The sequence below is a fragment of the Heliangelus exortis genome, chromosome Z (assembly GCF_036169615.1).
Source record: "Heliangelus exortis chromosome Z, bHelExo1.hap1, whole genome shotgun sequence".
Lineage (NCBI taxonomy): Eukaryota > Metazoa > Chordata > Aves > Apodiformes > Trochilidae > Heliangelus > Heliangelus exortis.
Window position 1 is genome coordinate 73,911 of NC_092454.1, and position 23,499 is coordinate 97,409.

Here is a 23,499-nt window from a genome sequence, read left to right on the forward strand (position 1 = left end):
CGCCCGCCCCTCACCGGCCCCTCTCCCGGCCAATCGCGCAGCGCCCTGTTGGCTCTGCCGGGCACCCGCAGCTCGGCCCAAGATGGCGGCGCGCTGGCAGCGGGGCGGCCTGGCGTTGGCGCTCCTCGGCGGTGCCCTGTTGGCCTGGGGCCGCCTGCCGATCGCCCTCGGGCAGGCGGCGGGGGCGGCGGAAGGCTCGGCGGCAGCTCAGCCGCACCGCCGGTTTGAGTACAAGTACAGCTTCAAGGGGCCGCACCTGGTGCAGGCGGACGGGACGGTGCCGTTCTGGGTGCACACGGGCAGTAAGTGCCGGGCGGGGGGCGGCGGGGCGCGAGCAGAGCCGGGCCGGGCCGGGCCGGACCGGACCGCGCCACGTTACTGCCGGGCGGGCAGCTGTGGCGGCGCCGCGGGAGACTCGTAACTCGCGATACCTGCGGGGAAGGCGCGGGAAGGAGCCGCTGCAGGTCGGGCCCGGCCCCCTGTGGTTCGGCTCCGGGGGTCGCCAGGGTGATGGCGGGGGGGGCTCCAGTGCTCTGCAGCTGCCGGAGGGAGCAGCTCCGGGCTCGCCCCATCGCTCCCCCGCCCCCCTCGGCACCGCCCGCCGCGGGCAGGTGGCACCGAGCCCCCCGGTGCCCCGCCCGTCGGTCCCGGTCCCGCCGGGTACCACCTAGCTCTCCAGGGACCGGGAGGCACCGCGACCCAGTGCCGTTCTGGTGCTGCGGCGGCGGCCGGGGCGGTGCGGGGCAGTGGTGATGTGTCACTTACCCGGCACCCCGGGGGGACAGGAGCCCTCCTGGAACCCGGAACATCAAACCTGGAATTGGCGATTGAACCCGGGCGGGTCGGAGTTTATTGGACGCAGTTTATGCAGTTGATGTGCCCTCTGTAGCAGGGGCTGAGGATTCAATTGTACTCACACTCTGGACTTCTATAACCCCCTCCATGTAAATTGTATTTGTATTTACTGTATGCACTGCTCTCTCTGCCTTTGTATAGTTTGTCTGCAGAAACTTCTGCTGTGTTGGTTTGTTTTGTTGTGTGGGGGGTTTTTTGTTTGTTTTTTTGTTTGGTTTGGGTTTTTTTTTTTTTTTGATAGTCAAGTTTATATTGCTTAATTCATTAGTGTTAATTTTCAAATCTTACTTGACATACTACAAGTGGTATGAAGGAGTCTGGCCATAGATGAGATATTTTCATGCATTTTTAAAACAGATAATCACAAAAATAAATGTTATTTAATACAAATGAATGAACGTCAAAATTTATGCCTATTCTTTTAAACTATTACACAGAAAACACAACCACCTGTTTTTAAAAAGCAGAATGGAAATTTGTGATTTGTGAGAAGTCATGTGGAATAGAGCAGAAAGCTGAACCTGTTTTGGTTTTTATTAGTTGATTTAATATCTATCTTTGCAGCAAGGCCAATGATCTATTTAAGTTTGTGTGGTGGTCTGGAATGTAATGCAGTAGTAATCGAGCTGTTCAGAGTAAAGGTGTGGGGGTTTGGGGATTTTCCTCCTCTCAGGTGTCTGAGTATTAAAAGGATATTTTGAAAGCTGTTCTCTAGTTGAGAAGACTAGAAATTTTGTGAGTTTAGAAGGCTTGTTAAGTTGCTAGTTAATCACTTGCAATACTTAAGTATATTCAGTGTTGGTTCCTTTCCTTTCTAGATGCCATACCAAGTGCAGATCAGATTCGTATAACAACATCTTTGAAGAGCCAAAGAGGATCAGTGTGGACAAAAAACAAATCAATATTTGAATACTGGGAAGTTGAAGTTACCTTCCGAGTTACAGGGAGAGGCCGCATCGGAGCCGATGGATTGGTATGAAGAATTTGATCTACCTGAAAAAGAAAAAAAAATTAAAAATAGATACACTTTAAAAAAATGAATCTCAATTTATGACTCTTTCTTGCTTTCTGTAACAGGCAATCTGGTTTACAGAAGAGCAAGGCTTGGAAGGTCCTGTGTTTGGGGCAGCTGATAAATGGAATGGCGTTGGAATTTTCTTTGATTCCTTTGACAATGATGGAAAGGTTAGTTGGAAACAAACTCTTTTAGCAAATAAATAACTTTCCTGCCTGTTTTGTACATACAACTGTGCAGAAGAAAGTCAGATGTTATTTTCCTATTCTCCCTTCACTTTGAAATGAAAAATAAAAACGGCAAAGTTTCCCATACAGAATTTTACTAGACTTTTTCACACTTTTTTTTAATTTTGAAAGTTGATGTGTAACATAATCAGTGACCACTGAACATCAGTTCATTTGTTAGGCTTGGAGGGAAAATAACCAATACATAAATGTACAAGCTGACACTTGGAACGTCTGTGCACAATTTGAAATGTTGATATATCTGAAGATGTGTGCTTTGGAAGACGTATATTCTACCAAAGCACAGCTCTATGGAAACACACATTTCCATGTCTGTCTTGCTCTTTTTCTTGGAAAAAATATGCTGTAGTTCAGCAGCAAAAATTCTGCAGCAAATAGGGGTGACACTTGCTGCTTCAGTTTTCCAATCCAGAGTGATCCTGGAAAACTTTTAAAAATTCATAGTTGGTCTGTTTTGCCTTTTTTTTTTTTTTTTTTTCTTTTCCTTTCTTGCATCAATTTGGCTTGCTTTTGGTTGTTTTAGATATATTTTTGTAGGTGTACAATTTTTTTTCCTATACATGTCCTTTTACCAACTTCATAATATATAAAAGTTGAAGGACTGAAGGTGGCATTTATTTTTGTGATCTTTAAAGACAAGTCATAGACTTATGGGGTGTTAAAACTTCATAGGTACTTTTTTTTTTCCTAACTACTTGCATCAATATGAACACTGACATAGTTCAGCTGGCTGGAGATACCATCTACAAAAAAGTGCATTTGGACAATACCATTTGCCTGAACTTTGATAGCTCTGGGGTTCTGATCTTGACAAGTTTAGTCAGTTGGGTGTGAAACCTTTTTTTAGAAAGCAATGATGTGCCACTTCTCGTCAAAATGAAAGTCTGTGTCATGCCTGTGTTGGTCTGACGTGTCTCAAACACTGGAGTTTGTAGGACTCCCTTTAATGACAGCCTGCTGTCTTCTTCATTCCCAGTGTGGAGGAATTCTTCCTGTTGCTGTTCCATTGTGCTCACAGGAATGTTTGGTGCTGTAGTTGTTTTCAGATGAATATACTAGCATTCAGAACCAGACTTCATCTAGTACTGCAAACTGAAAGCACTCTGATTATGATGCTAATTTTAAAACGCTAAGTGCTTTTCTTCTCATTCTTCTAAGGCTGTAGGTTATACTGGAGTTGATTTTTTATTTCTCTGTAAAAGTAGTAAAAGTAGTGACAGAATGACACAGTGTCTCTTAGGAAATTTTTTTCCAGTGTTATATAGCCAAAGTTGGATGTGTTAAGTCATCTGTTAATTTCAAGGTCTGTATTTTCACTCTCTGTCAATTAGTCCTATCTGTGGCTTCCATATTTCTGGATTTGACAAGTGATGGTCATTGGTAGTATATCCAGGAACTTAAATGTCTGGGTTTTTTCATCCCTAACTAAGCAAAGCACAACATAGTACTGCTCAGTCATTTTGCCTCTCTAATCCTGAAGTACAGAAAGAAATTTAAAAAAAACCCAACATCTGTAGTGTATCTGTCATGTAATGACTTCAGATGCTTTATTGTAGAAAGGCTACTGGTGATGATAATTACTGTTTCACTTTAAGTTAAACTATTCCATTTGTTTGTTATTTCTTTTTTCCAGAAAAACAATCCTGGAGTGATTGTTGTAGGCAACAATGGAAAACTTCTGTATGACCATCAGAAGTAAGTTTGTGTTTGTGATGGATGTTTGGTTTTGTCTGATGAACTCCTTACACCCACAAAGGTTTCTTTCATATGGAACTTGGCTGCATTTTTCTATTGGCTAAAACACCATTTTGCAGTAACAGGACAGAAACTGACAACTGATGGATATTTAAATGGCATATGTCCTTTGGGATGGGTGACCTCAGAAAAATGGAGGTACAGAATTTTTGTCTCTGTTGCTTCTGGATATCGTTCACAGTAAATAACTGACAGAAGTGGCTGATGGAAAGCTAGCTGCCTGTTACTAAAATGAATTTAGTTTTAATTTCCAATTGCTTATTGTCAACAGCAAAACTGACATTTTTTGATTTATTCTCTGAGGAGACAGGTGTCCAGCTTAGTTGATGCAGCCTGGACTTTAGCCTATTTCCATCTCAGTTCACAGGTGGGGGAATACATTTTAGGAACAAACAGATTGCCCTGTTATTGCATTCTGTCTCTATTGTGTCCTGTAGAAAGCATCTATTACTGTTAATCCCAGGCTTCAGGAATCTCTGCTCTTGTGAGAGAGGTTTTGAAAAACTTGAATTTTGAAAAACTCTTAATGATGTTGCTGAGTGGTACATTGGCACTTTTTGTCTCAGCTGATAAAGCATAAGATACAGTTTTATGCAAGTTGTCTTCTTGCATAGTGATGGTTCCACTCAAGCATTGGCATCCTGTCAGAGGGACTTCCGTAACAAGCCCTATCCTGTTCGAGTAAAGATAACATACTACCAAAAAACATTGACTGTAAGTACTCTGAAATTACATCATTACTTGTGTACTTGTATTTATCAGCTTTTTAAGTGGGAGAATGGGAGAACTACTTGAAAACCTAAAGGCCCCATATGTAAATTCCAATATTCTTGAAAATGTTGAGCTCAGTAACTGAAGTTGGAAGGAGGTACAGTATGTTCAAACATTAGATGAGTTTTTAGCTCTATTAGTGCTTTTGTAGCTTCCTGGGCTGACTCAAGCAGGCATTGCTGATTTGTCTGGTACACAGGAGTTGGTAATGCTAATGGAACTCATAGGGGCTTTACCCCTTCTGTTGTTGTTGACTTGCTTGTAGAGGTGTCCCAGCCAGTGTCTGTTCCCCAGCTGCTGAGTGGCTGAGCAGTTCCTTAACTTGAATGCTATTTTTCAAGCTGCTCTCAGAGCTCCAAAGGGTTTTGCAGCTGATTGTGAGAGGTCCTTGAAATGTGACTAAAAAACCAAAGCTTGCTCTTTGACATTAGATTTAGATTTGCTACTTGAGGCTTCAGTAGTGCTTTGAAGATTAAGATAGAAAACACTGGTATAGAGAAGTCTTCAAGACTTCTTAAATACTATTCATGTGACTGTGAATTCCTCCTAGATAAGGTGAGAAAAATACTGGCGTGGTGCTGGGTTCCAACAGCTGTGAAGTGTATATTTCTTGGCTTCTGATTTGTCTTGAAAAGGTGCTGTTCACAGATATTAGCCATGAAAGACACAGCTGTCATTTTGTAGTGAAAGTTTCTTTCTCTAAAAGTAAACATGAATGCATCTAAAAGAGGGTGGGCCTTGTACCATCTTGTAATGGTAACAGCATTACTCTTGAATGAAAATTAAATTTCAGACTTCAAGGCTGCTCTGTTTTGAATGTACCTGGTCCCTGATGGTTCCTTACCTAGGAACTCCTCTGGCCCAAATGTTGCTGCTAACCTTAGCCATTCTGCAGGTGCATCAGTGGAGGAAGAGTGACTCACTCTAAGCTTAGAATCAACTTAAGGATGGTAAGGGATGACTCTTCTGGATCAGACCAAAAATTTGTGTTGCCCACAAACTTACTGGGATTTATCCTTTTGATACGCTGGCCTTTAACATAATCACTGAATCAGGGATTTCTTGAATCAGTTGGCATTATTATGCCATCATCAGTTTAAAAATACAGTAATTCCAGTTTGGAAGGGACCTACAACAATTATCTAGTCCAGCTGCCTGACCCTGCTGATCAGAAGTTAAAGCATGTTATTACGGGTCCAGTCCAGACACCTCAAACACTGCCAGGCCTGGGGCACCGACCCCCTCTCCAGGAACCCTGTGCCAGGGTTTGACCACCTTCTTGGTAAAGAAATGCTTCTTCATATCCAGTCTCAATCCCTTGCTCTGCCAACCTGGTTGTCTACCCCTCTTGCTTGACTTCAGACACAGTGGCGCTGCCTGCTCTTCTGCAGCATTCTTATAACTGAAATTAGTAACTTCCATATGTGTCTGAATTCTATGCAGTATAGATGTGACATATAGAAAATGCTGAATTCTCTCTATGCTGTGCTTTGAATCAGACCTTTTTTTTTTAAATAGAAAACTAAAACATTTTCTTTGTAAAAAGTGTCTTTCAGAAGAGAAATATGTTTTGGTCTTTAGTATCAGACACTGACTTACCTGATAAATTGTATTTGTGACCATTACTGTAAAAAAACCTAAATATATATACATATGTGGTAAAAATTGTGTTTGTTCTTTTAGGTATTAATTAATAATGGCTTTACTCCAGATAAAGAAGACTATGAATTTTGTGCGAAAGTGGAAGAGATGGTGTTGCCATCACACGGATATTTTGGAATATCTGCAGCAACAGGGGGACTTGCAGGTAGCAAATGTTAAAAATTGTGGGACTTGCAGAAGAGGTATTGGGGTTTGTTGGTTTTGCTTTTTTCCTGCTAGCATTGATTCTTTTTTAATCATGATGAAGTAATTAAACCTCTCCCCTTCCCAAATTACTGGCACACTTAGGCCTTTTCCTGGCTAGAGCAGAAGGACTTTGCACACTGTCTTTGTCAGGACAAACTGAGTCTCATTTCTCACTGCATAAACTCTTGGGAGGACTGGGCAGATTCTGCTGCATGGAGATGTTTTACAAGTGCAAGGCTGACCTGGGAAGTACCAGGATTTTTAACATGGGTCAGCAGGGCTGTAACAGTGGTTTTTCTTTGTTTGTTGAGTACAGATGATCATGATGTCCTGTCTTTTCTGACCTTCCAGTTGACTGAGCCTGGGAAGGAAGTAGTAAGTATCTTTACACCTGATGAGTAAAATATGCTATTGTATGTTTTATATGTAGCATCAGATTATGGCACCTCCTCTGATGTCATACTTGGCATCCCTCTTTCAGGATTATGGCATGCAGCTGTGCAGTCATCTGGTTTAGAAAAATTACTAATGCTGTAATATTTCAGTAACACTTTGACATATTCAAGATGCAACATTGAATCAACAAAAATCCTGATGTTAAAGCAAGACATGCAGAGAAAACAAATAAATAAGTACATTTTGTTTGAAAAGTGGACAAAAGAATCTGTTCTTGCTTTCAGCTTCCCATACCTCCAGAAAACTTCTCTATCTCTAAGCAGCATTTACCCTTGTGAAACCCAATTTCTTTTTAATCACAGAAAGTACACATGTAGTGGGGAAAAAAGCTATGGGTTTCCATAGGAATGTCTGGTTTCTTACTTAAGCTTAATATATTAATGTGCAGCACTAACTGTGTTATGTCTTCATATCTGAAATCTGAACAGCCTGGCTGGAGGGCTAAGTTACACAGGAGTGGTGGATAACATGGAAAAAATCTCCCCCTCTGCCCCTCCTTTGATAATGTTTTACAGCCAACACCAGATGCAGAAATTCCTCAGAAAGATAAAGAAAAGTATCAAGAAGAGTTTGAACACTTTCAACAAGAATTGGATAAAAAGAAAGAAGAATTTCAAAAGGAACATCCTGATGTGCAAGGACAGCCAGGCAAGTTATTTGAGCAATTATTCAGTGTCAAGGAAAATGCTTGCTTTCTGGGATGATGAGAAGCAGGGCCTGATCTCTGACTGGTCTTGCTCAGCTCCTACTAATGATGTCTACTTTAAGAATCCTTAATCTTGTATTTGTAAAGTGTTTTCTGGACTATAAGGTCCCTTTTATCATGCCAGGATTGAGAACAAAACAAAGGAACAGAAACATGATGGGAACGATGAGAAACTGCATAGAACAGTAGAAGGGGGAGAACCCCGCGCATCCGTCTGCGAAGTGATGATGAAGGAAGCAGGGCCTTTTTGGTTATTTGAAAATGTACTTGAGTGGTTGTCTTTTTGGTTGCTTCTACACATTCCTAACAAATGTTTCTTTTCCATCTTATTTTATGGATGGTCATTCAAGATGGGCTAGTGGATATGCTGGAACATGAATTTACTTGAAAAAAGCTTTTTAATGCTTTCCTGATGGTTGGCATGTATTGAGTTCTGTTACTTGCAGCACCTCAGCATTAGCTGCCATTCAGTGTTAAATTTGGGTTGGCTAATAATCAAATTTCCAGCTTAAAAACTGTGGGCTTTTATTATTTAAGTTTGACTGGGTAAAATCGAATTGCCCCTTCCACTACTGATACCACACATCCGCAGCTCTTAGCAAGTACTGACTTAAAGGTACTTCAGGCTGAACAGCATTTTGCTACTGTTTTGAAATTATATTTAGTTCAGGGAAATTATAATGACTTTTGGCCACTTTTTTGAGTGCTTTGATTTTGATTGTTTTGCTTTGGAATGTGGGTATTTTGTGAATTTGCTTGGGTTGGGTTTTTTGTTTTTTTTTTTTTAGAGCTGGGCAAACCTGAATTTTGTGTGTATTTGAAAATATAACGGAAGCCAGTTTGTTTCTTATTTTAATGCTTATAGGGAATGAAATATGTAAGAACTACCCGTGTTTTTTTTTTTAGCAGCGGATGATCTTTTTGAGACTGTAAGTGATCGTGAACTGAGGCAAATATTTGAGGGGCAGAATCGAATCCATCTTGAAATCAAACAGCTGAACAGGCAGTTGGACATGATTCTGGATGAGCAGAGGAAATACGTCTCTGCAGTCACAGATGAGATTGCTAAAAGAGGAGCTGGTTTTCCAGGTCAACATGGACAGGTAAAAAAGAACCACACTGACTGATATCTTGGGATTATTTCATCCACACAGTCAATTTGGTTTTTTCCAAGATAATGATCTTTTTTTTCCCCCACTACCCCTGACAGGTTACCCAGCAAGGGACTGAGACACTTGTGAAGACTCAAGAAGAGGTCATTAGACAAATAAATGAAATGAGGTAAATGGTTTCAAAATACTAAAGCTATGTTCTGATTTGCAGTGTTTTCCAGCTCTTAAATCCTAATTATTACTTCAGTAGCAGAGACAAACTTGAAATTTCTTTGTGTCAGTTCCTTAGTAAGTATTCTCTGCATACATTTAATTTCTCTAATAAAGTAAGTTCATGTACCTAGGGTGGCTAGGTTTTTTCTTTTGTTAGAGGACTATCTAGCAATGAACTTCCTCAGGAGACTTCTGTATCTGCAAGGACACTTGCAAGTTCCCGAGTGTTTAATAATTTTGCTTTTTAAGATGCAGTTTTGAAAATCAATCAGAGATATGCTGTACCTTTTTAAAAGACATTACCACATGAAGTAAAAATCTTACCTTCAAGGTGCTATACTGCTAAAATGGGTTAGAGAGAATTATAGTGTTTGATAGGGATGTGTGTGCACTACTTCTTAAGTAGTGAGAAGTGTGATTTTATGATTGCTGTCATAAAGTGATTTTGATTTTAATGTCAAATTAAAGGTGATTTTATGATTGCTGTCTTTAACAGGAATGGCTTTAAGATGCTTTAACCCTTCATTTAGAGTAGTTAAAGCATTAAAACATCCTTACTTTGGTCTTAAGAAAAGGAGAAAAATTCCTATAGTTGTGCATTTTTTGTGTGTATTAGTTCAAGGGCAGCTCTTGTGATAGATTTATCCAAGTAGGTCAGTTTTTTGTAGAATGAAGATTAAAGTGCTTCCATTTTTGCACTTGTTCTTCCACGAAAGCTTTTATGTTAATATTCTTGACAAATCTTTATACCTTACAGGCAAATTAGATTTTCTTGTTAACGTTGGCAGTCTGCCATTTTAGCGACTGCTTGTTAGGTATGAGTTTGCGTAACATAATATTTTTCTTAGATTAAAGAAATGTTTTTATTTATAGACAGAAATAAACAGCCCGCTGTTGCGTTGCTGGTCATCCCGGAGGAAAAGGACTTACTGTCTAAGCAATTTTCTTGTCAAGATTTGTGGATTTCTTAATCATCTGATTACAAGAGAATCTTCCATGTTCATACAATACAAACTATCAGCATGGTATTGTTCATGCAGAAGTAAATGTAAATTAAATTTGATACAGACCATGTCTGTTTAGGGAAGTTACTTTCCTTTTAACAAACAGTAGATCAGTCTGGGGGAAGCTGGGTGTGCAGATTTCTGCTAAATACATAGGGATGGTGGTAGTAGGAGGGAAAGGGGACCAAAATGTGTCACATTTGTGTTCTAGCACTGAGAACAGTGGGGCAAGGTAGGCAAGGTGGTGGATGTGGACAGACAGAATTACCATCAGAATTTGTTACACAGTGGTTGTGATGATGGTAGTATGGGTTTGCATGGGTTATTTAAGAAAAGTCTTCCAGCCAAAACCCTACTTCTAAAATAGGTTACTACAACCCTATTGCAAAGTAGGGGTAAATATTAATCAATTTAGTTTAAATAATCTATACAATGACAATACCAAAAAAAAAAAAAATTCTCAGTAACATATGATAATTTAAGTTAGGACAGATGAGGTGGGTTTTGCATTCATTTTGTGTGTTTAGGTTCCAAACCAGAAAAGTTAGAATGAGAGAAGGTGAGAGTTGCTTTGATTAGTTCTGTTTGCAGTGGCTCAAAGAAGCTAATAGTTTTTGGTAACTCCCTTGATAACTTTGCAATATTAAAAATGTGCCTGTTGAGGCTCAGTGAGAATTTTGCAGAAATCCATGGCTAACTCCACCTGGCCTGAAGTGCAGTACATTATCTGTAATAACTGGAAATGTTAGTGTGGAACATGATTGGTCTTCTAACACGTGCTGGAAGTGGGATTGAGATTTTTTTTTTGTATCTGTGTTTCCTGAATTTCAATGGCATGAAGAGCAACTGATGCAAAGCTCAGAGATGGGCAGCAGCTTTATGAAGATCACTGGTAAACATTTTAGCTTCAGTGCTTAACTTGCTGTTTTCAGTTATTTTGAGCCGTTAAAAACAGTAGTATAATTCTGTATAACACAAATATAATTATACGTTGTTTCTGCCACCTTATTGAAGTAATGGTATTCAAATCAGTTTTAGTTTTGCTTTTTTTTTCTTATATGAGAGTTAAAATTGAAAGTGTTGAAGGCCAAGTTGGATGTGTTTTTGGGTCTAGTGGAAGGTGTCCCTGCCCACGGCAAGGAGGTTGGACTGGGTGATCTTTAAAGGTCCCTTCCAACCCAAACCATTTAATCATACTCTGTCTGATAAACTGCTGACCACTGTACAAAGAGCTATGACTGCACCCTGAAGGCATCAAACTAAGCTCTCATCTGAAAAAATGTCAAGTTTTAAGTAAATTAAAAAGAAATCCAAAGACATACATTTTGATTGCTTAAATAATGAAGAGATTAACGTTCACATGATAAATATTTTAGCTGTGGAATAATCCTCTTTGCAACTGAAAAGAGACATCACAGCAGGGGAAAATTATATAAACATATTGATTAGAGATAAAGTATTTTTCTCTCATTGACTAGTTTACCTCAAATAAAATTAGTTATGGAACCTCAAGTTTGTACAGATTTGATTTGTTGTAGCAGCAAAATGAATTCAGATTAAGACAGTATTATTAAGTATTATGACAATGCATATGGGAAATGAGTTTCTCGTATAAATGATAATCATGAAACAAGAATGTACCTAAATCTTTTCTTATCCTTAAAGCTTCTTCCTTATTTTTATTTCTTACATGACTGCTTTTATTTATTTATTTTTCAAACAGCTTTCAGTTTTCTTCAAAGATTGCATTAAACTCTGCTTATCCTAAAGCCTTGGCAAGAGCCTCAGATAAAACACTTGGTTTAGACTTCATCAGTCAGGCAAAGCAGATGTCTACCAATGGAATATTTGCCAGATTTTGTTTTCAGCACACTTTGGGATGTGGTGCACTGTACAAATTGAACTGTGGAATTAAATGTTTTAAACAATCACAGTTTGATGAAGAAACTATTTATTTAAAGGCATTTTTGGAAGCTAGAAAAAAACTAGAAGTTGTCCTTTTGGGACAGCTGTGTGTTTGAGACTAATTTAAATGGACTAAAAGGGGTCCAGAATAATTGGTGTTCCTAGAAAAGCTGCTCTGTGTTGAAAGATGTTCTGTTGTTTGTCTTGTTTCAGAAATTCCATGGCTGATACTCTGAGGTTGATCACTGGAGTTCAACATCCTGGCTCTGCTGCAGGAGTCTATGAAACAACTCAGCACTTCAATGACATCAAAGAACACCTTCATGTAGTAAAGAGGGACATAGAGCACTTAGTACAACGAAATACGGTAATTTACGTGCTGATAGTGTAAAGCATGACTGTAATAATTCTTTATTTGGCTGCTAGTGAAAAGCTAGGATGAGCCAGCATTCCATTTATGGAGCAATTAATCCTTCATTAAGCTGCTTCGTGAAAACTGCAGTGCCTTGACCTAACTGCATGATCTGTGTCTTGATGAGAAGTTTTGCACAAAGACCATGATTTTTTAGTCTAATTTCCTGTGGAAACAAGGTCAAGCAATTAGGTTTTCTGGGTGTTTGTTTTGTGGGTTTTTTGTGTTTGTCACCCTGGTTAACAGCTCTGTACAGAGGAGATTCTTTATTGCTTCTGCACAGAAGGGAGAGCTTTAATCAGGGGAAACTCAGGCAGGCTCCATTTAAGGTTTGGAAGTGTGAAAGATGACTGTGTTCAGAATCAGGAGCACCTTCATCTAGCCTAGGTATCAATTAAGCTGAATTAGTTTAAGATCCCATTGAAGGTTTTTGACCTCTGTGTTAATTTACCAGAGGTTTATTCTTTCCCCTGTAGCTCTTAAATTAACATCATCTGAGAAACAATGGTGAATGGGGAAAGTGTGAAGGGGAGTATGATTATGATTTTTCAGAGTGGTTTTGTGTCTCTTTGCTGCTTGTGTTCTGATTTTTCGATCATGTTGCAAAGACCTAGTTTTGTTTCTTGAATGTAACAGTTCTTCACTGGCATGTCTTGTTTGCTTTTTATATTAAAATACGTTTTCTCTTGGTTTTTAGGCATCTAGTGAGAAACCGAAGTGTCCAGACTTGCCACCGTTTCCATCATGCTTATCTACAGTGCACTTCTTCATATTTGTAGTGGTGCAAACAGTATTGTTCATTGGTTATATCATGTATAGGTAAGTATGGTTTTGTTTAAAGACAACAGGGCAAATGATTGTAGAACCTGTGACTGGAAATGCAATTGCAAGGATATGATGATGTTAATCTTCTTTAAAACAAGCAATCAGTCCAGTTGGAGGTGACCACCTTATCAAAGCAGGACTGACACTGAATACTGACCAGGCTGCTTAAGTGTTGAACCTGGTCAGGTCTTAAAAACCTTCAGGAAAGGAAACCTTACTACTGTTAGGGATTCCACTGGAAATGTTTAATTATCATAATGAAGTTTGGTTTATTATCCCCTCATCCCCAGGGTATATCTAGAGGGAACATGTCCTCTCGCAGTTTGTGTTGTGTCTTGGTCTTACAATGTGCATCTCTGTGAAGAACCCGTCCCTGTCTCCTCAGTAGCATCTTGTGGATATTAGAAAGCTGCTGTTAGACCCTTTGAAGCCTTCTTTTGTCCCGTTCCCTCCCTCTTCTCTTGAGGAATGTGCTCCTGGCACCATCCTTGTGGTCCACTGCTGGATATTAATGGCCCATTAATATCCATTCAAAAATACCATTTCAAGTAAAGGAAATCCTGCTTCAACTACATTCTTCCACTGTTTAGTTGCATGTATTTCCTTTTCTGTGATGATCTCCAGGCCAATCAGATACTGAGAAGATTTGGAAAATTTTAATTAAAGTGCTGTAAAAATCAGTTCAAATGTTCCTTCAGAGTTTCTGGCTTCTGTTGTCTGATGCAGAATTGGAACTATAGCAATGCTTACAATGTCTTTGCAAACAGAAAAAACTATATCCTATTTTTGTGATAGGACTTATGTTTGATTTCCCTAAGCATCTGTTGGGAAGGAATGGAATGTTTTAATTTCCCCAAAACCAAAATTTTTATTTACACCCATTATAGTTTTATACTGTAAGTACTTAATGAACTCTCTTCTGCTTTTTCCTTTCAGGACTCAACAAGAAGCAGCAGCCAAAAAGTTCTTTTGATGACCCGTTCCTTTGTGTGTACATGGCAGCAGTGTGTACACACAGCAAACTATACACTTCTGTAAATGAGGGAAATTTTAGTGTTTGATATACTTCAATACTGTAAATTATTGAATTTTGTTAAATGAAAGGACTTCTCACTTAAACTGTTAATGCTAAAGTTAAAAACAGACTGGGGAGAAACAGAGCAAATGCTGGATAGGGAAAGACTGCAGAGCCTGTCTAGGTCTTAGTTTTCATTTAACTTTCTCATAAATACTGTCAGGCAAACATCCAAAATGCCTCTTCTTTTTGTCACAGTTCCAGAGTAGGGAACTGAAACACCTTGTTGTTGATCATGAGAATTGTATATGGATGATTTGTGCAGAAAGCTTGCCACTAAGTGTCTGACATATCACCTAAAAGCCCCTAGACAATAACAAACAAACAAAATACAAGCACACACCCACCAACAAACCCCTCTGTTTTGTGGTTTTTGTTGTTTTTTTGTTTTGGTCTTTTGGTTTTTTTTTGTTGTTTGTTTGTTTGTTTTTTGGGGTTTGTGTTTTTTTTGGGGGGCTGTGTGTGTGTAACAAAAAAAATTATGAACATGTCATTTCTCTTTACCATTTGGATTTAGCAGTTTAAAAATTTTTTAATTAATTGTAATGCTTCATGAAATATAAACACTTTATTTTATGTGGACACAAATACAGACCTGTTATCAGCCTGACTGTTGATACCTGATATAGATATCAAACTATACAGAACAAGCAAATAAAAGCTTATTTCCTTATTTTGGGTTTTGGTTTAGGCAGTGAGAGAAAAACATGATAAAGTAATTTCCTCAAATATATTGTCGGATTGATTTAATTTTTTGTAGTTTCAAGTCTGTGATTTTGTTTGGAAATTTGTGGAACTTTCCCAGAAAATATACCATTGCTTTTATACCTCTTCAAATATGGTTTTATTAAGGGTGTGTTTAATGTATGAATATGTCTTTATATTATAAAGCTGTCACGTGTCTTTCACTATCAAATACAGATGCTTTGATTGAAATCTTGACAAGTATTCTAAACTACAGGTATTGAGTGTTAGCCCATTTCTTCATAAGCTGTTGCCTCAGATGTGTTTGTTAATCCAGCAGCTGTTGTAGGAGTATTATGTGATGACTGCTGCTTTAATATCAAAAGCATAAGACTGAACAGGTGTTTTTGAAACTGCTTATCAGGTGAACATTAGCTTTGGAAAAAGAAACAAAGCAGAAAGCCCAAACTAGGAATGTGAAATGAATTAATTTTGTCTTGTTTACATATCTGTGGTAATTTTGTCCTTGAGTTGTCTGTGTGTAGAGTTAGAATAGGGGGTTTTGGTTGTTTAAAATTCCATAGTATGCATACATGTATCAGACAGTTTCACTTTTAATTATTAATCTTTTTGTCTGAATCTGCAAAATTACCTGGAATCTAGCATACTACTACTGCATTCCTACAGTTAACTCCCTTGGAGTGCAACACACACTGCCAAATTTGCTGTAATGAAGAACACTTCAGTATTGTGCCTTTCAGTTTGGAGAAATGATAAACCTATGCAATACATTTTGTTACTTAAAATAGTGTCCAAAAAGTGAATGTCTGTACTATATCAATAAAATGATAGTACCTACAGACCTATTTACATAGCTACAGTATGTAGCGTACCATAAGTGGTACAGCTTTATGGATTAATTTCTAAATTTTAGAAGATTTTGCTGTACTAATTGGAGAAACTACTGCCTCAAGCTAATCTTGCTGGGTAAATCAATGAAAAAATAATAATTTCAGATAATCCAGAATAACACATAGGAATTTATCCATTCAGTTCTTTTAACACCAGCAAATATTTACAGGTGCCTTGAGTCTAAGCTATTCCAACCCTGACTCTTAAATTGTTCTGAAAATGTACAGTGCTGTTCCTTTCAATTGCAAGCCTTTCTGCATCAGTGTGACACCTAAACAGAGTTCCCCCCACTCTCAGTTGGCTTTGCAAGACCCTTTCTTTATGATGAAATGATAGCAATTGTATTTCGATAGGCAGGAGCATGTATCTGGCATAATGAGGAACAGATCTGATAGATCAGTTGGAGGAAGACTGTACTCTTTGTTACTGTGAATTTACCCAACCATAACTTTGTTTTCAAGCTGGAGCAGCCCATATGTTTGTGTCTTTTGTTAGAAAGAACACTGGGGATGATGCCTAGGGGAAAATTTGAACCTACAATTCTATCTTCACTATGAGGCTCAGCATGTGTGCTCATGCTATTAACAGACCTGCCAGACCTTCCCTGTGCAACTAGGAAACCTTTGTCCAGGGGAGCAGGTCGAAAGCACAAGCTCAAAAAAAAAAAATAACCTGGCTTCATTTCACAGTTGTCTCTTTGGAACTTCCAGAATTACTTCGTCACCCACTGGATCAGAAGAGAGCTCTCAGTTGCCCAGCTCAGATTTTCTCTGGTTTGTTCCTCAAGTGATAGCAGCAAGTTTGGACTTCAAGAAACATTTGACAATGTAGCCACCTGTTATGTCTGGCTACTAGAAGTTTCAGCACTGACAGCATGTTTGATTCTTTAAGATTTCAGGACTAGGAGGAGAAAGGCACCTTGGAAATCAGTTTGACAGTATGCTGAAGAACAAGTCTAACAATTATATTTGAAGTGTGGATGACAAGCAAATATTTGGCTGTGACAGAATCTCACTGTATGGGTCAGTGTAGAGATACATGGTCCCACCTGAATCTTTCAAAAGTTAAATTACGGTTTGTAAATGACCGAGCTTCCTGTTTAAAGAAAATTTGGCATTTATCAATGCATCAGTTACTGTAACACTGAAGACTGCCTACTGTTTCTTTTTAAATTCAAACAGCTGACATTTTCATGTTTGTTTCTGACTAATGTAAATTGACACATGGAGTTCAGAGATAACCTTATTTGAATAAAGATGCATATTTTTAGTAAGCTTTTTTCTTTTAATTTGGTACACATCCATGAAGTACAAGCAGGTGTGTCTGAAGCAGCCTTTGCCCTCTTGCTCAGAGGGTTTGAATATTTCGAGATCCGGGTTTGATCCTGCCTGGTACTGCAGAGTTAACAGAGCTGAGGCCGAGGCTCCGCCTATGCTGCAGACCCAGCCTCTGCTCAGCCTGTGCCCAGGGACTGTGTCCTCTGTGTGCAGCCTAAAGCAAGGGTGACTCTTACCCAAGAGTCCTACTCCCTCGAAAGCTTGTGCTCAAATTCAGACTTGCCTGGAGTATCAGACACAGCTGGTGAAGTACTGTGTGTCATCATCTAAACTTTTAATGGCAAGTCGAGGTGAGGTGCTTGCTGGCTGCTTTGAGTACACGAAGTACCTCGTTTTTCTGAGCTGAAGATTGCCTCGCCCCCTCAAGTTCTTTCCTCAGATTCCCCACACTGCTGTCACCTGGTGCTCTGTTCCTCTTCGCTGCAATACATGCCTACTCGAAATTAAGCAGTCTGTGTCTCTTTGGGGGTTTGGTGGGTTTTTACTGTTCTGTTAAACTGTGAAGTAACTCAAAATACTTGTGTCAATTTAATGCTGCATTTGTAGTTCTCAAATTTTTCCAGAAAACACATTTTATTTAGGTTTATGCATTCAACTTCAGGCTGCTGTATGCTCAAGTTTAGCACTCGTTGCTTGAATTGTGATTAGCTATCATAACCTCTGTGATCTCAGCTCTCTGAGCCGTTTGGGCATGTACAGTACAGTTTTAGTAATCAAAAGTCAGAGCTGGTCAGATGTAATTTACAGGTCATTCTGCAAGCACATGCTTATTATAAAAAATCAATTCCAATTTATGAGAAATGCTTTCCCGGTATCTGTAGTCTATCAAAGTAGTTTTGCTGTGATTTGTAATTTTTGCTTCTGAGTGATACTCTATTTAAAAAAAAAAATTTAAAGATTCTTGTTTAATCACTAATAATCCAGGATTATGAATGTCCTGCTTTTTTTTTTTTTTTTTTTTTTAGTAACAGGTCTGCTTTAATTAGAAAGGCTCAAATACAGATTAAAGCATTAGGCAAACTGGAATCCTCCCATCTCAGTGAAATGATGAGTGCTGGGAGAGCCATTTAGATAATCAAAATTACAGAATGTTTCAGTAAGGCATGCACAGTCAGGCACGGTAGGATAAATGCTCAGAACCCAAAATGAATTTTTGAGACCTATCAGATATGTTTCTTCCCAAAATAGTCAATGATGTTAGGTAGCAGATCCTGTAAGTCCTCACCTGAAGATGAAGGCTAATGATGTGAATAGCAGTTGGAAAGATAAGGTCCTCCAATCCACAAACAAAAGATACCAAGGCTGTATTAAGGAATCAGACAGATTAATTTTCCCTTTACTGACAGTTGAGATTAAAATCAGTAGGTCTCTCTGCAACACAAGTCAAGGTGGTGATATGGATGAAGACAACCTGAGGCAGAGTTAAAATAAACAGTATGGGATAGAAGATGGAAAGATGTGATTTGATTTTTTTTGTGATTACCTTCTTGAAAAAGAAGTATCGATAGTAATCTGTGAGATGAAGCAACCACAAGAAAAGTGGAGAAAAATAATTCAACACACTCTGTTAATATGATATTGGGACTGGGGCTTTTGCTGAATGAAGAATTCTGGTTTTCAAATCTCATTTGATTGTGTAAATTCAAGAGTTTTCTGCACAGCAGCACCAGTTTTATGATTTTACTGTGTTCATTTAGTCAACCAGGTTTTTAATTCAGATCTAATGTGGTCCAGGGAATGTTTTGATCTCTGGAAGTGAGAGTCTCAAGACTGAAGAATTCAAAATGCTGTTGCACACTATAATCGATTTTCATGTGTATATAAAATTAGCTTAAGGTATTAATATAAAAAGTAGGTAGCTGCATCTAATGATTTTTTTGGAGTAATCTGAACCATCTGCCTCTAGATATTAAAGAGTTCACTCTTTAATCCAGATTATGGCTGACAAACTGGTTTTGGCATTCACATTTCACTAGCATTGTGCCCTTGAACAGCTGATGTGGCTGTAGAAACTCTCTTGCTTACAATCGTTGGTTTTGAAAACATTTTTGCTTTGGTTTGGCTTTCTTGTAGTTGTTTGCTTGTAACTCCTTTTTTCTTGAGAAGATGGCCTTTCTAATGAAAAGTATGTTGAGCAACCAGGTAAAGAATTTGGGACTTGGAGGTGGAGGGGAAGAAAACAAAGAAGAAAGCACTCCTTCTGACCCAGCAGCAGCTGCAGGAATGACCAGAGAGGAGTATGAGGAATATCAAAAGCAAATGGTTGAGGAGAAGTGAGTACCTGTTCTGTTATTACCAGTATGGGGCTGTTTCTTGATAACTTTGTGCAGATAAAAATAACCCAAGAAAAAGCCACAAATTCATCTCTCTTCCTTTTTCTAAAGCAGACAAATCTTTGCTAAAGACACTTTCCCAAATAAAAGTTCATCAACTGGAAATTATAAAATATGCTTGCCCCACTCCCCCCCCTATCCTGCAACTCTCTCCTACACTTTCCTGTCATCTCCACACCTGGATATGCTGGATTCATTCCTAGTTGATGTTATTTTATCAAAATTTTCCATAGGTACAAAGCTGTTTGTAGTGCAAGAGTTAATTCTAAAATGTGTGTGATTTGTTCTCTTACAACTCCACGTGGTGTAGGCTTTCAGCACATCATCTTTTCTTTGTCCATATTATGGCAGACATGAAAAAATAACAAGTGCTACGTTGAATGGAAAATATTTATTCATCTAGAGAATAGTTTTAAGAGGGTAATTCTTTGTAGTTGCATTTTTAATTATTTTTTCTAAAACCTACTAAATAAAGCAGAACTTTTCAACTGATTAAATCTCAGCTTTGTCTGTAGTTACAATCTTTACCACTTGCTGAGTTTAAATATGAAAGAAGTAAGAGTACTTAATGTGTAGGAGTTCAAGCCATGCATAATTATAAATAAAACAATTGACTTTTACATCTCAAATGCATCTGTTCCTCTAATGGTCAATTACATAATGGTTGTGTAAATCCTTGGGGTAAGATGATTATAGGTGAAAGGTTAATGACTGATGGAATTTGAGGTATCCACATATGTATTTAGCAGCAGCCATTTCTATTACAAAACTGAACTGGTATAATTTGGTTTAGAATAAAATACACAATGCTTTGCTATGCATTTTGTCAAGGGATATTTAAAAGCAAAATAACCCCCTGCTGGCTGGAAGATACTTTACTGAGAAGCAAAATGGGATTCCTGAGACAGGAAAAATGCCTGGAAAAATTATTTGTATGATTTTTTCTCACATGGAGTGTGTCTGTTACATACTGAACTGTGCTGAGAAATCAGGGCAGGAGTACTGAGCATACAGTTTGCAACAGTAATAGGAACATCTGAAGTACTTTCAAAGAGAACAAGTTAGCTCAGCACGGTGCACTGGGGTGGCTGTGTAAATGTTTCAGAAATCTCTGCTCTGATCAGAGCACTTCTTTCAGGGCCTGCTGGATTTTACCCAGTTTCCAGCTGTACAAGAGTGGCCACCAGAGAAGTAGAAGTGCCCTGCAGGAGTCATATGCAATCAGTTTGGCTTTTGATGCGTGGCCATCCTGGCTCTGGGCTCTTCTCAGGGTTTGAGGGGTTCTTTCAGTGATTAAACACACAAAAATGCACAGGTTAGAGTTTCTCAGGAAAACATGTAATACGCAGGAACAAACAGGTGGCTTGTGCTGGCAGTCTCCAGCACAGTCATGTACAACTTGCACCACAAGAGTTGAAGCAAGAGGGAACCACCAGTCAGTGCTGTACATCACAGGCTTCAGTCCTGTACCTGTTGCCTATTTTCACAAAGCTCCATGCTCCATGGCATAATGAGATAATCCAGGACAAGGCAGTGTAAGATTAGGCCAGACACTAGGGCCCAGGCAGTGGTAAGAGACTGGCTGAGTTCTGCCAGGCCTTCCTGCAATGCCAGCACAGTTGGGAAGCTCAAACTGACCTGTGCAGAAAATCCCCTCCTGCCCCTCAGCCTCAATGAACACCAGCAGGGACATGTTGGGATATGTCCCAACAGTGGCTGTGGCTACCAACAGTTCCCTGGGGAGGGATGGGCAACAGAACAGGGAGGTTGAGAAGAAAGGGAAAATATACCAGAGAGCTCAAAAAATCTCTTCCCAATCTTCTTATCAATGACTGGCTGAAAGAAGTTTAAGTAGCCTTCCAGTTAGTGTGAATCATTTTTTTTAAGAGAGAGAAAACTCAAAAAATTCATTTGTAGAAGCAGTGAAAAGGTAATATTTCATCCTCACCAGTAGCCTTCATGTGACAAAATACCTACACTGGAACAAAATTAATTTTGCTGTAGAATTTCCATGACAGTGCTTCTATGGAAAACGTAAAGAGAGAGGGGGGAATGTTAGCAAAAATATTTGAGGAGACACATTTTGCAAATAAATGCGTAAGTAATCTAACAAAAAATTATGCTAAACGGTTCTTAAAATCTAATGAAAGCATTTTATAAAATCACAGATGAAAGAAGTACTTTTCCACAAAGGGAAGTTGTGCAATTCATTGCTGTAGGAAGTTCTGAAACAATAAATGGATGCTAAAAAGACCAGATGCAGATGTGCCACTGCAAGTGCCCCAGTGGAATAAGGATTAACAACTTTTCTGTTCTGCTTATTGGAATGTTCATTGTTACCTGACAGCTGTGCAGGTACAACCTCCAGACAAGTGGTATAGACTTATCCCACCTTCCTCACAAGACTCAAGGGAACTGTTCTGAGAACACGCTCAGGGTACAAGAGGTCTGGCCTCTTGGCATCACTTTATTGGTTATCACTCCTTATGTGGCTTTGGGACAGTGACACAACTTCGGGAACAACTCCTGTGCATAGCTTTTTGCAGCCAAGCAACTGGTTGTGTAAAAGACTGTATTTTACTAGTATTGTGAAGAAACTTTTTTTTTTTTTTCCTGATTTCCAGGATGGAAAGAGATGCAGCATTTGCACAGAAAAAAGCAGAGCGAGCCTGTCTGAGGGTTCACCTGAGAGAAAAGTACAGACTCCCTAAGGTAAGCCTTAAGGATCTCATCCAGTTTGGTGGCCAACTTTAAAACACACAGACTGCCACAGTAGCAAACTGCCTTCATCAGCAGGATCCCCACTGCAGCTCACTACAGGAATGGAGGAGGCGAGAGCCACTTTTTTGCCTAGTGACTGCTCCTTTTAGACCCTTTCCTCTCCCCTCAGTATCCCAATCTAATGGAAATAGTCCTGTAACCCCTCTCTATCCTGTCAGATCTGAAACATGTGTCTAGGCAAACTGAGTATCTGTCCTGCCCCCGTCTCACAGAATAGTGTATGTTTGTATGTTCTTAAAGTAGAAACATGTAACAGTTAAAAAATCATAACAAACAAATAAGAGGAAAAGAAACATGAAGCAAACGGCCAATTACTCTTCTTCCGTTGTCCTAACACTGTCAGATATTCTCAGGAAAACCAAAATATAAACAGAAGTAGGGAGGTCTGATAAAAGCAGGCAATAGCTCCAACAGCTTCTGGATGATGACAAAAGGCATGGCTGGCATTTAGGTGGATAGTATTTTCCTGCCATAAAAGCCCATGGATACAAAGGTAACTCTCTAGTGTATCGGAAGTCTTTTCCTGGCTTAGAGGGAAGACTTGCTGGCTTTTCACTATCTTCAAGGACTCATCTTTGACTTTACAGCCACCTTTACACACACATCACCTCTGCTACCTCCTCCCACTGTGCTGAACCTTTTCAGCCAGCTCCTCCAGTTAACCCTTTTCCTTTTTCTCAAAGTAAATTAATTTCAAAGTAGAGGATTTGTTCAATCACTACATCCAAATCTGTGGGGACACTTCTTTGTTTGGCTGTCTATGAGCAGTGGGCTTACTGGTTCCACTTGTCCCCTTTCCTCTCAGGGCCTTTTGCTGGAGCTTCTGGCCCTGGGCTGGTACAATCCTCCAGCCTGGCAGGAGGAATCAGCCATGAAGGCTTCCTTGTGGAGAATGCATTTCAAGATGGGTTACCCTTTGCCAGGGGAAGATTTTTTTGACAGTTCCCTCAGTAGTCTGTGAATCTAGTGCTTAATCTAAACTCCAGAATGAATCAGTGCTGGGGCATGCTCTCTATGTTGGAGTTCCATCACCCCTGTCATTAAACTAACAGATGGTCCCCAGCACAATTCCGACCCAACTGGCCCCTTAGGTTCCATTGCCTGGCATGACTTGGGAGCAAATGCAAATATGACTGAGGAGTTTTAAAACTGATCTTGGGACCCACAGACAATGGAATTAAATATTTGTGTATGCTCTGTGGCAAGCACAACTAAATACTTAAACATTTCCAACCATCTCTGCTGAACTGTG

General features: G+C 39.3%; 2 protein-coding genes and 1 long non-coding RNA gene across 3 annotated transcripts in view; 2 read left to right on the forward strand and 1 right to left on the reverse strand.

Moving 5' to 3' along the window:
* Positions 1-17,069, forward strand: LOC139790136 (protein ERGIC-53-like). The gene is made up of 13 exons (XM_071731564.1): positions 1-302; positions 1,674-1,828; positions 1,933-2,040; positions 3,752-3,813; positions 4,488-4,587; positions 6,328-6,451; positions 6,809-6,867; positions 7,464-7,596; positions 8,564-8,757; positions 8,865-8,935; positions 12,102-12,255; positions 12,998-13,119; positions 14,062-17,069. The coding sequence occupies exons 1-13, from the start codon at positions 83-85 to the stop codon at positions 14,096-14,098; spliced, it is 1,539 nt and encodes a 512-aa protein (XP_071587665.1). The 5' UTR covers positions 1-82; the 3' UTR covers positions 14,099-17,069.
* The window catches only part of LOC139790141 (uncharacterized), a 25,270-nt gene continuing 3,538 nt past the window's right edge, over positions 1,768-23,499 (reverse strand). Inside the window, exon 3 of the long non-coding RNA XR_011723416.1 lies at positions 1,768-1,848. This is a non-coding gene — a long non-coding RNA (uncharacterized lncRNA). The remainder of the gene's footprint in view (positions 1,849-23,499) is intronic.
* Positions 19,080-23,499, forward strand: part of LOC139790137 (complexin-4) — a 12,464-nt gene continuing 8,044 nt past the window's right edge. Inside the window, exons 1-2 of the mRNA XM_071731565.1 lie at positions 19,080-19,406; positions 22,091-22,178. Of these exons, the coding sequence (XP_071587666.1) occupies positions 19,240-19,406; positions 22,091-22,178 (255 nt within the window). The 5' untranslated portion in view covers positions 19,080-19,239. The remainder of the gene's footprint in view (positions 19,407-22,090; positions 22,179-23,499) is intronic.

What these genes read in the sequence shown, in the direction of transcription:
- LOC139790136 (XM_071731564.1), top strand. Translation starts at nt 83, where the DNA reads ATGGCGGCGCGCTGGCAGCGGGGCGGCCTGGCGTTGGCGCTCCTCGGC. An exon ending in CTTCTGTATGACCATCAGAA is followed by an intron (nt 3,814 to 4,487) that starts GTAAGTTTGTGT and finishes CTTCTTGCATAG; the next exon opens with TGATGGTTCCACTCAAGCAT. An exon ending in ATTGGTTATATCATGTATAG is followed by an intron (nt 13,120 to 14,061) that starts GTAAGTATGGTT and finishes TTTTCCTTTCAG; the next exon opens with GACTCAACAAGAAGCAGCAG.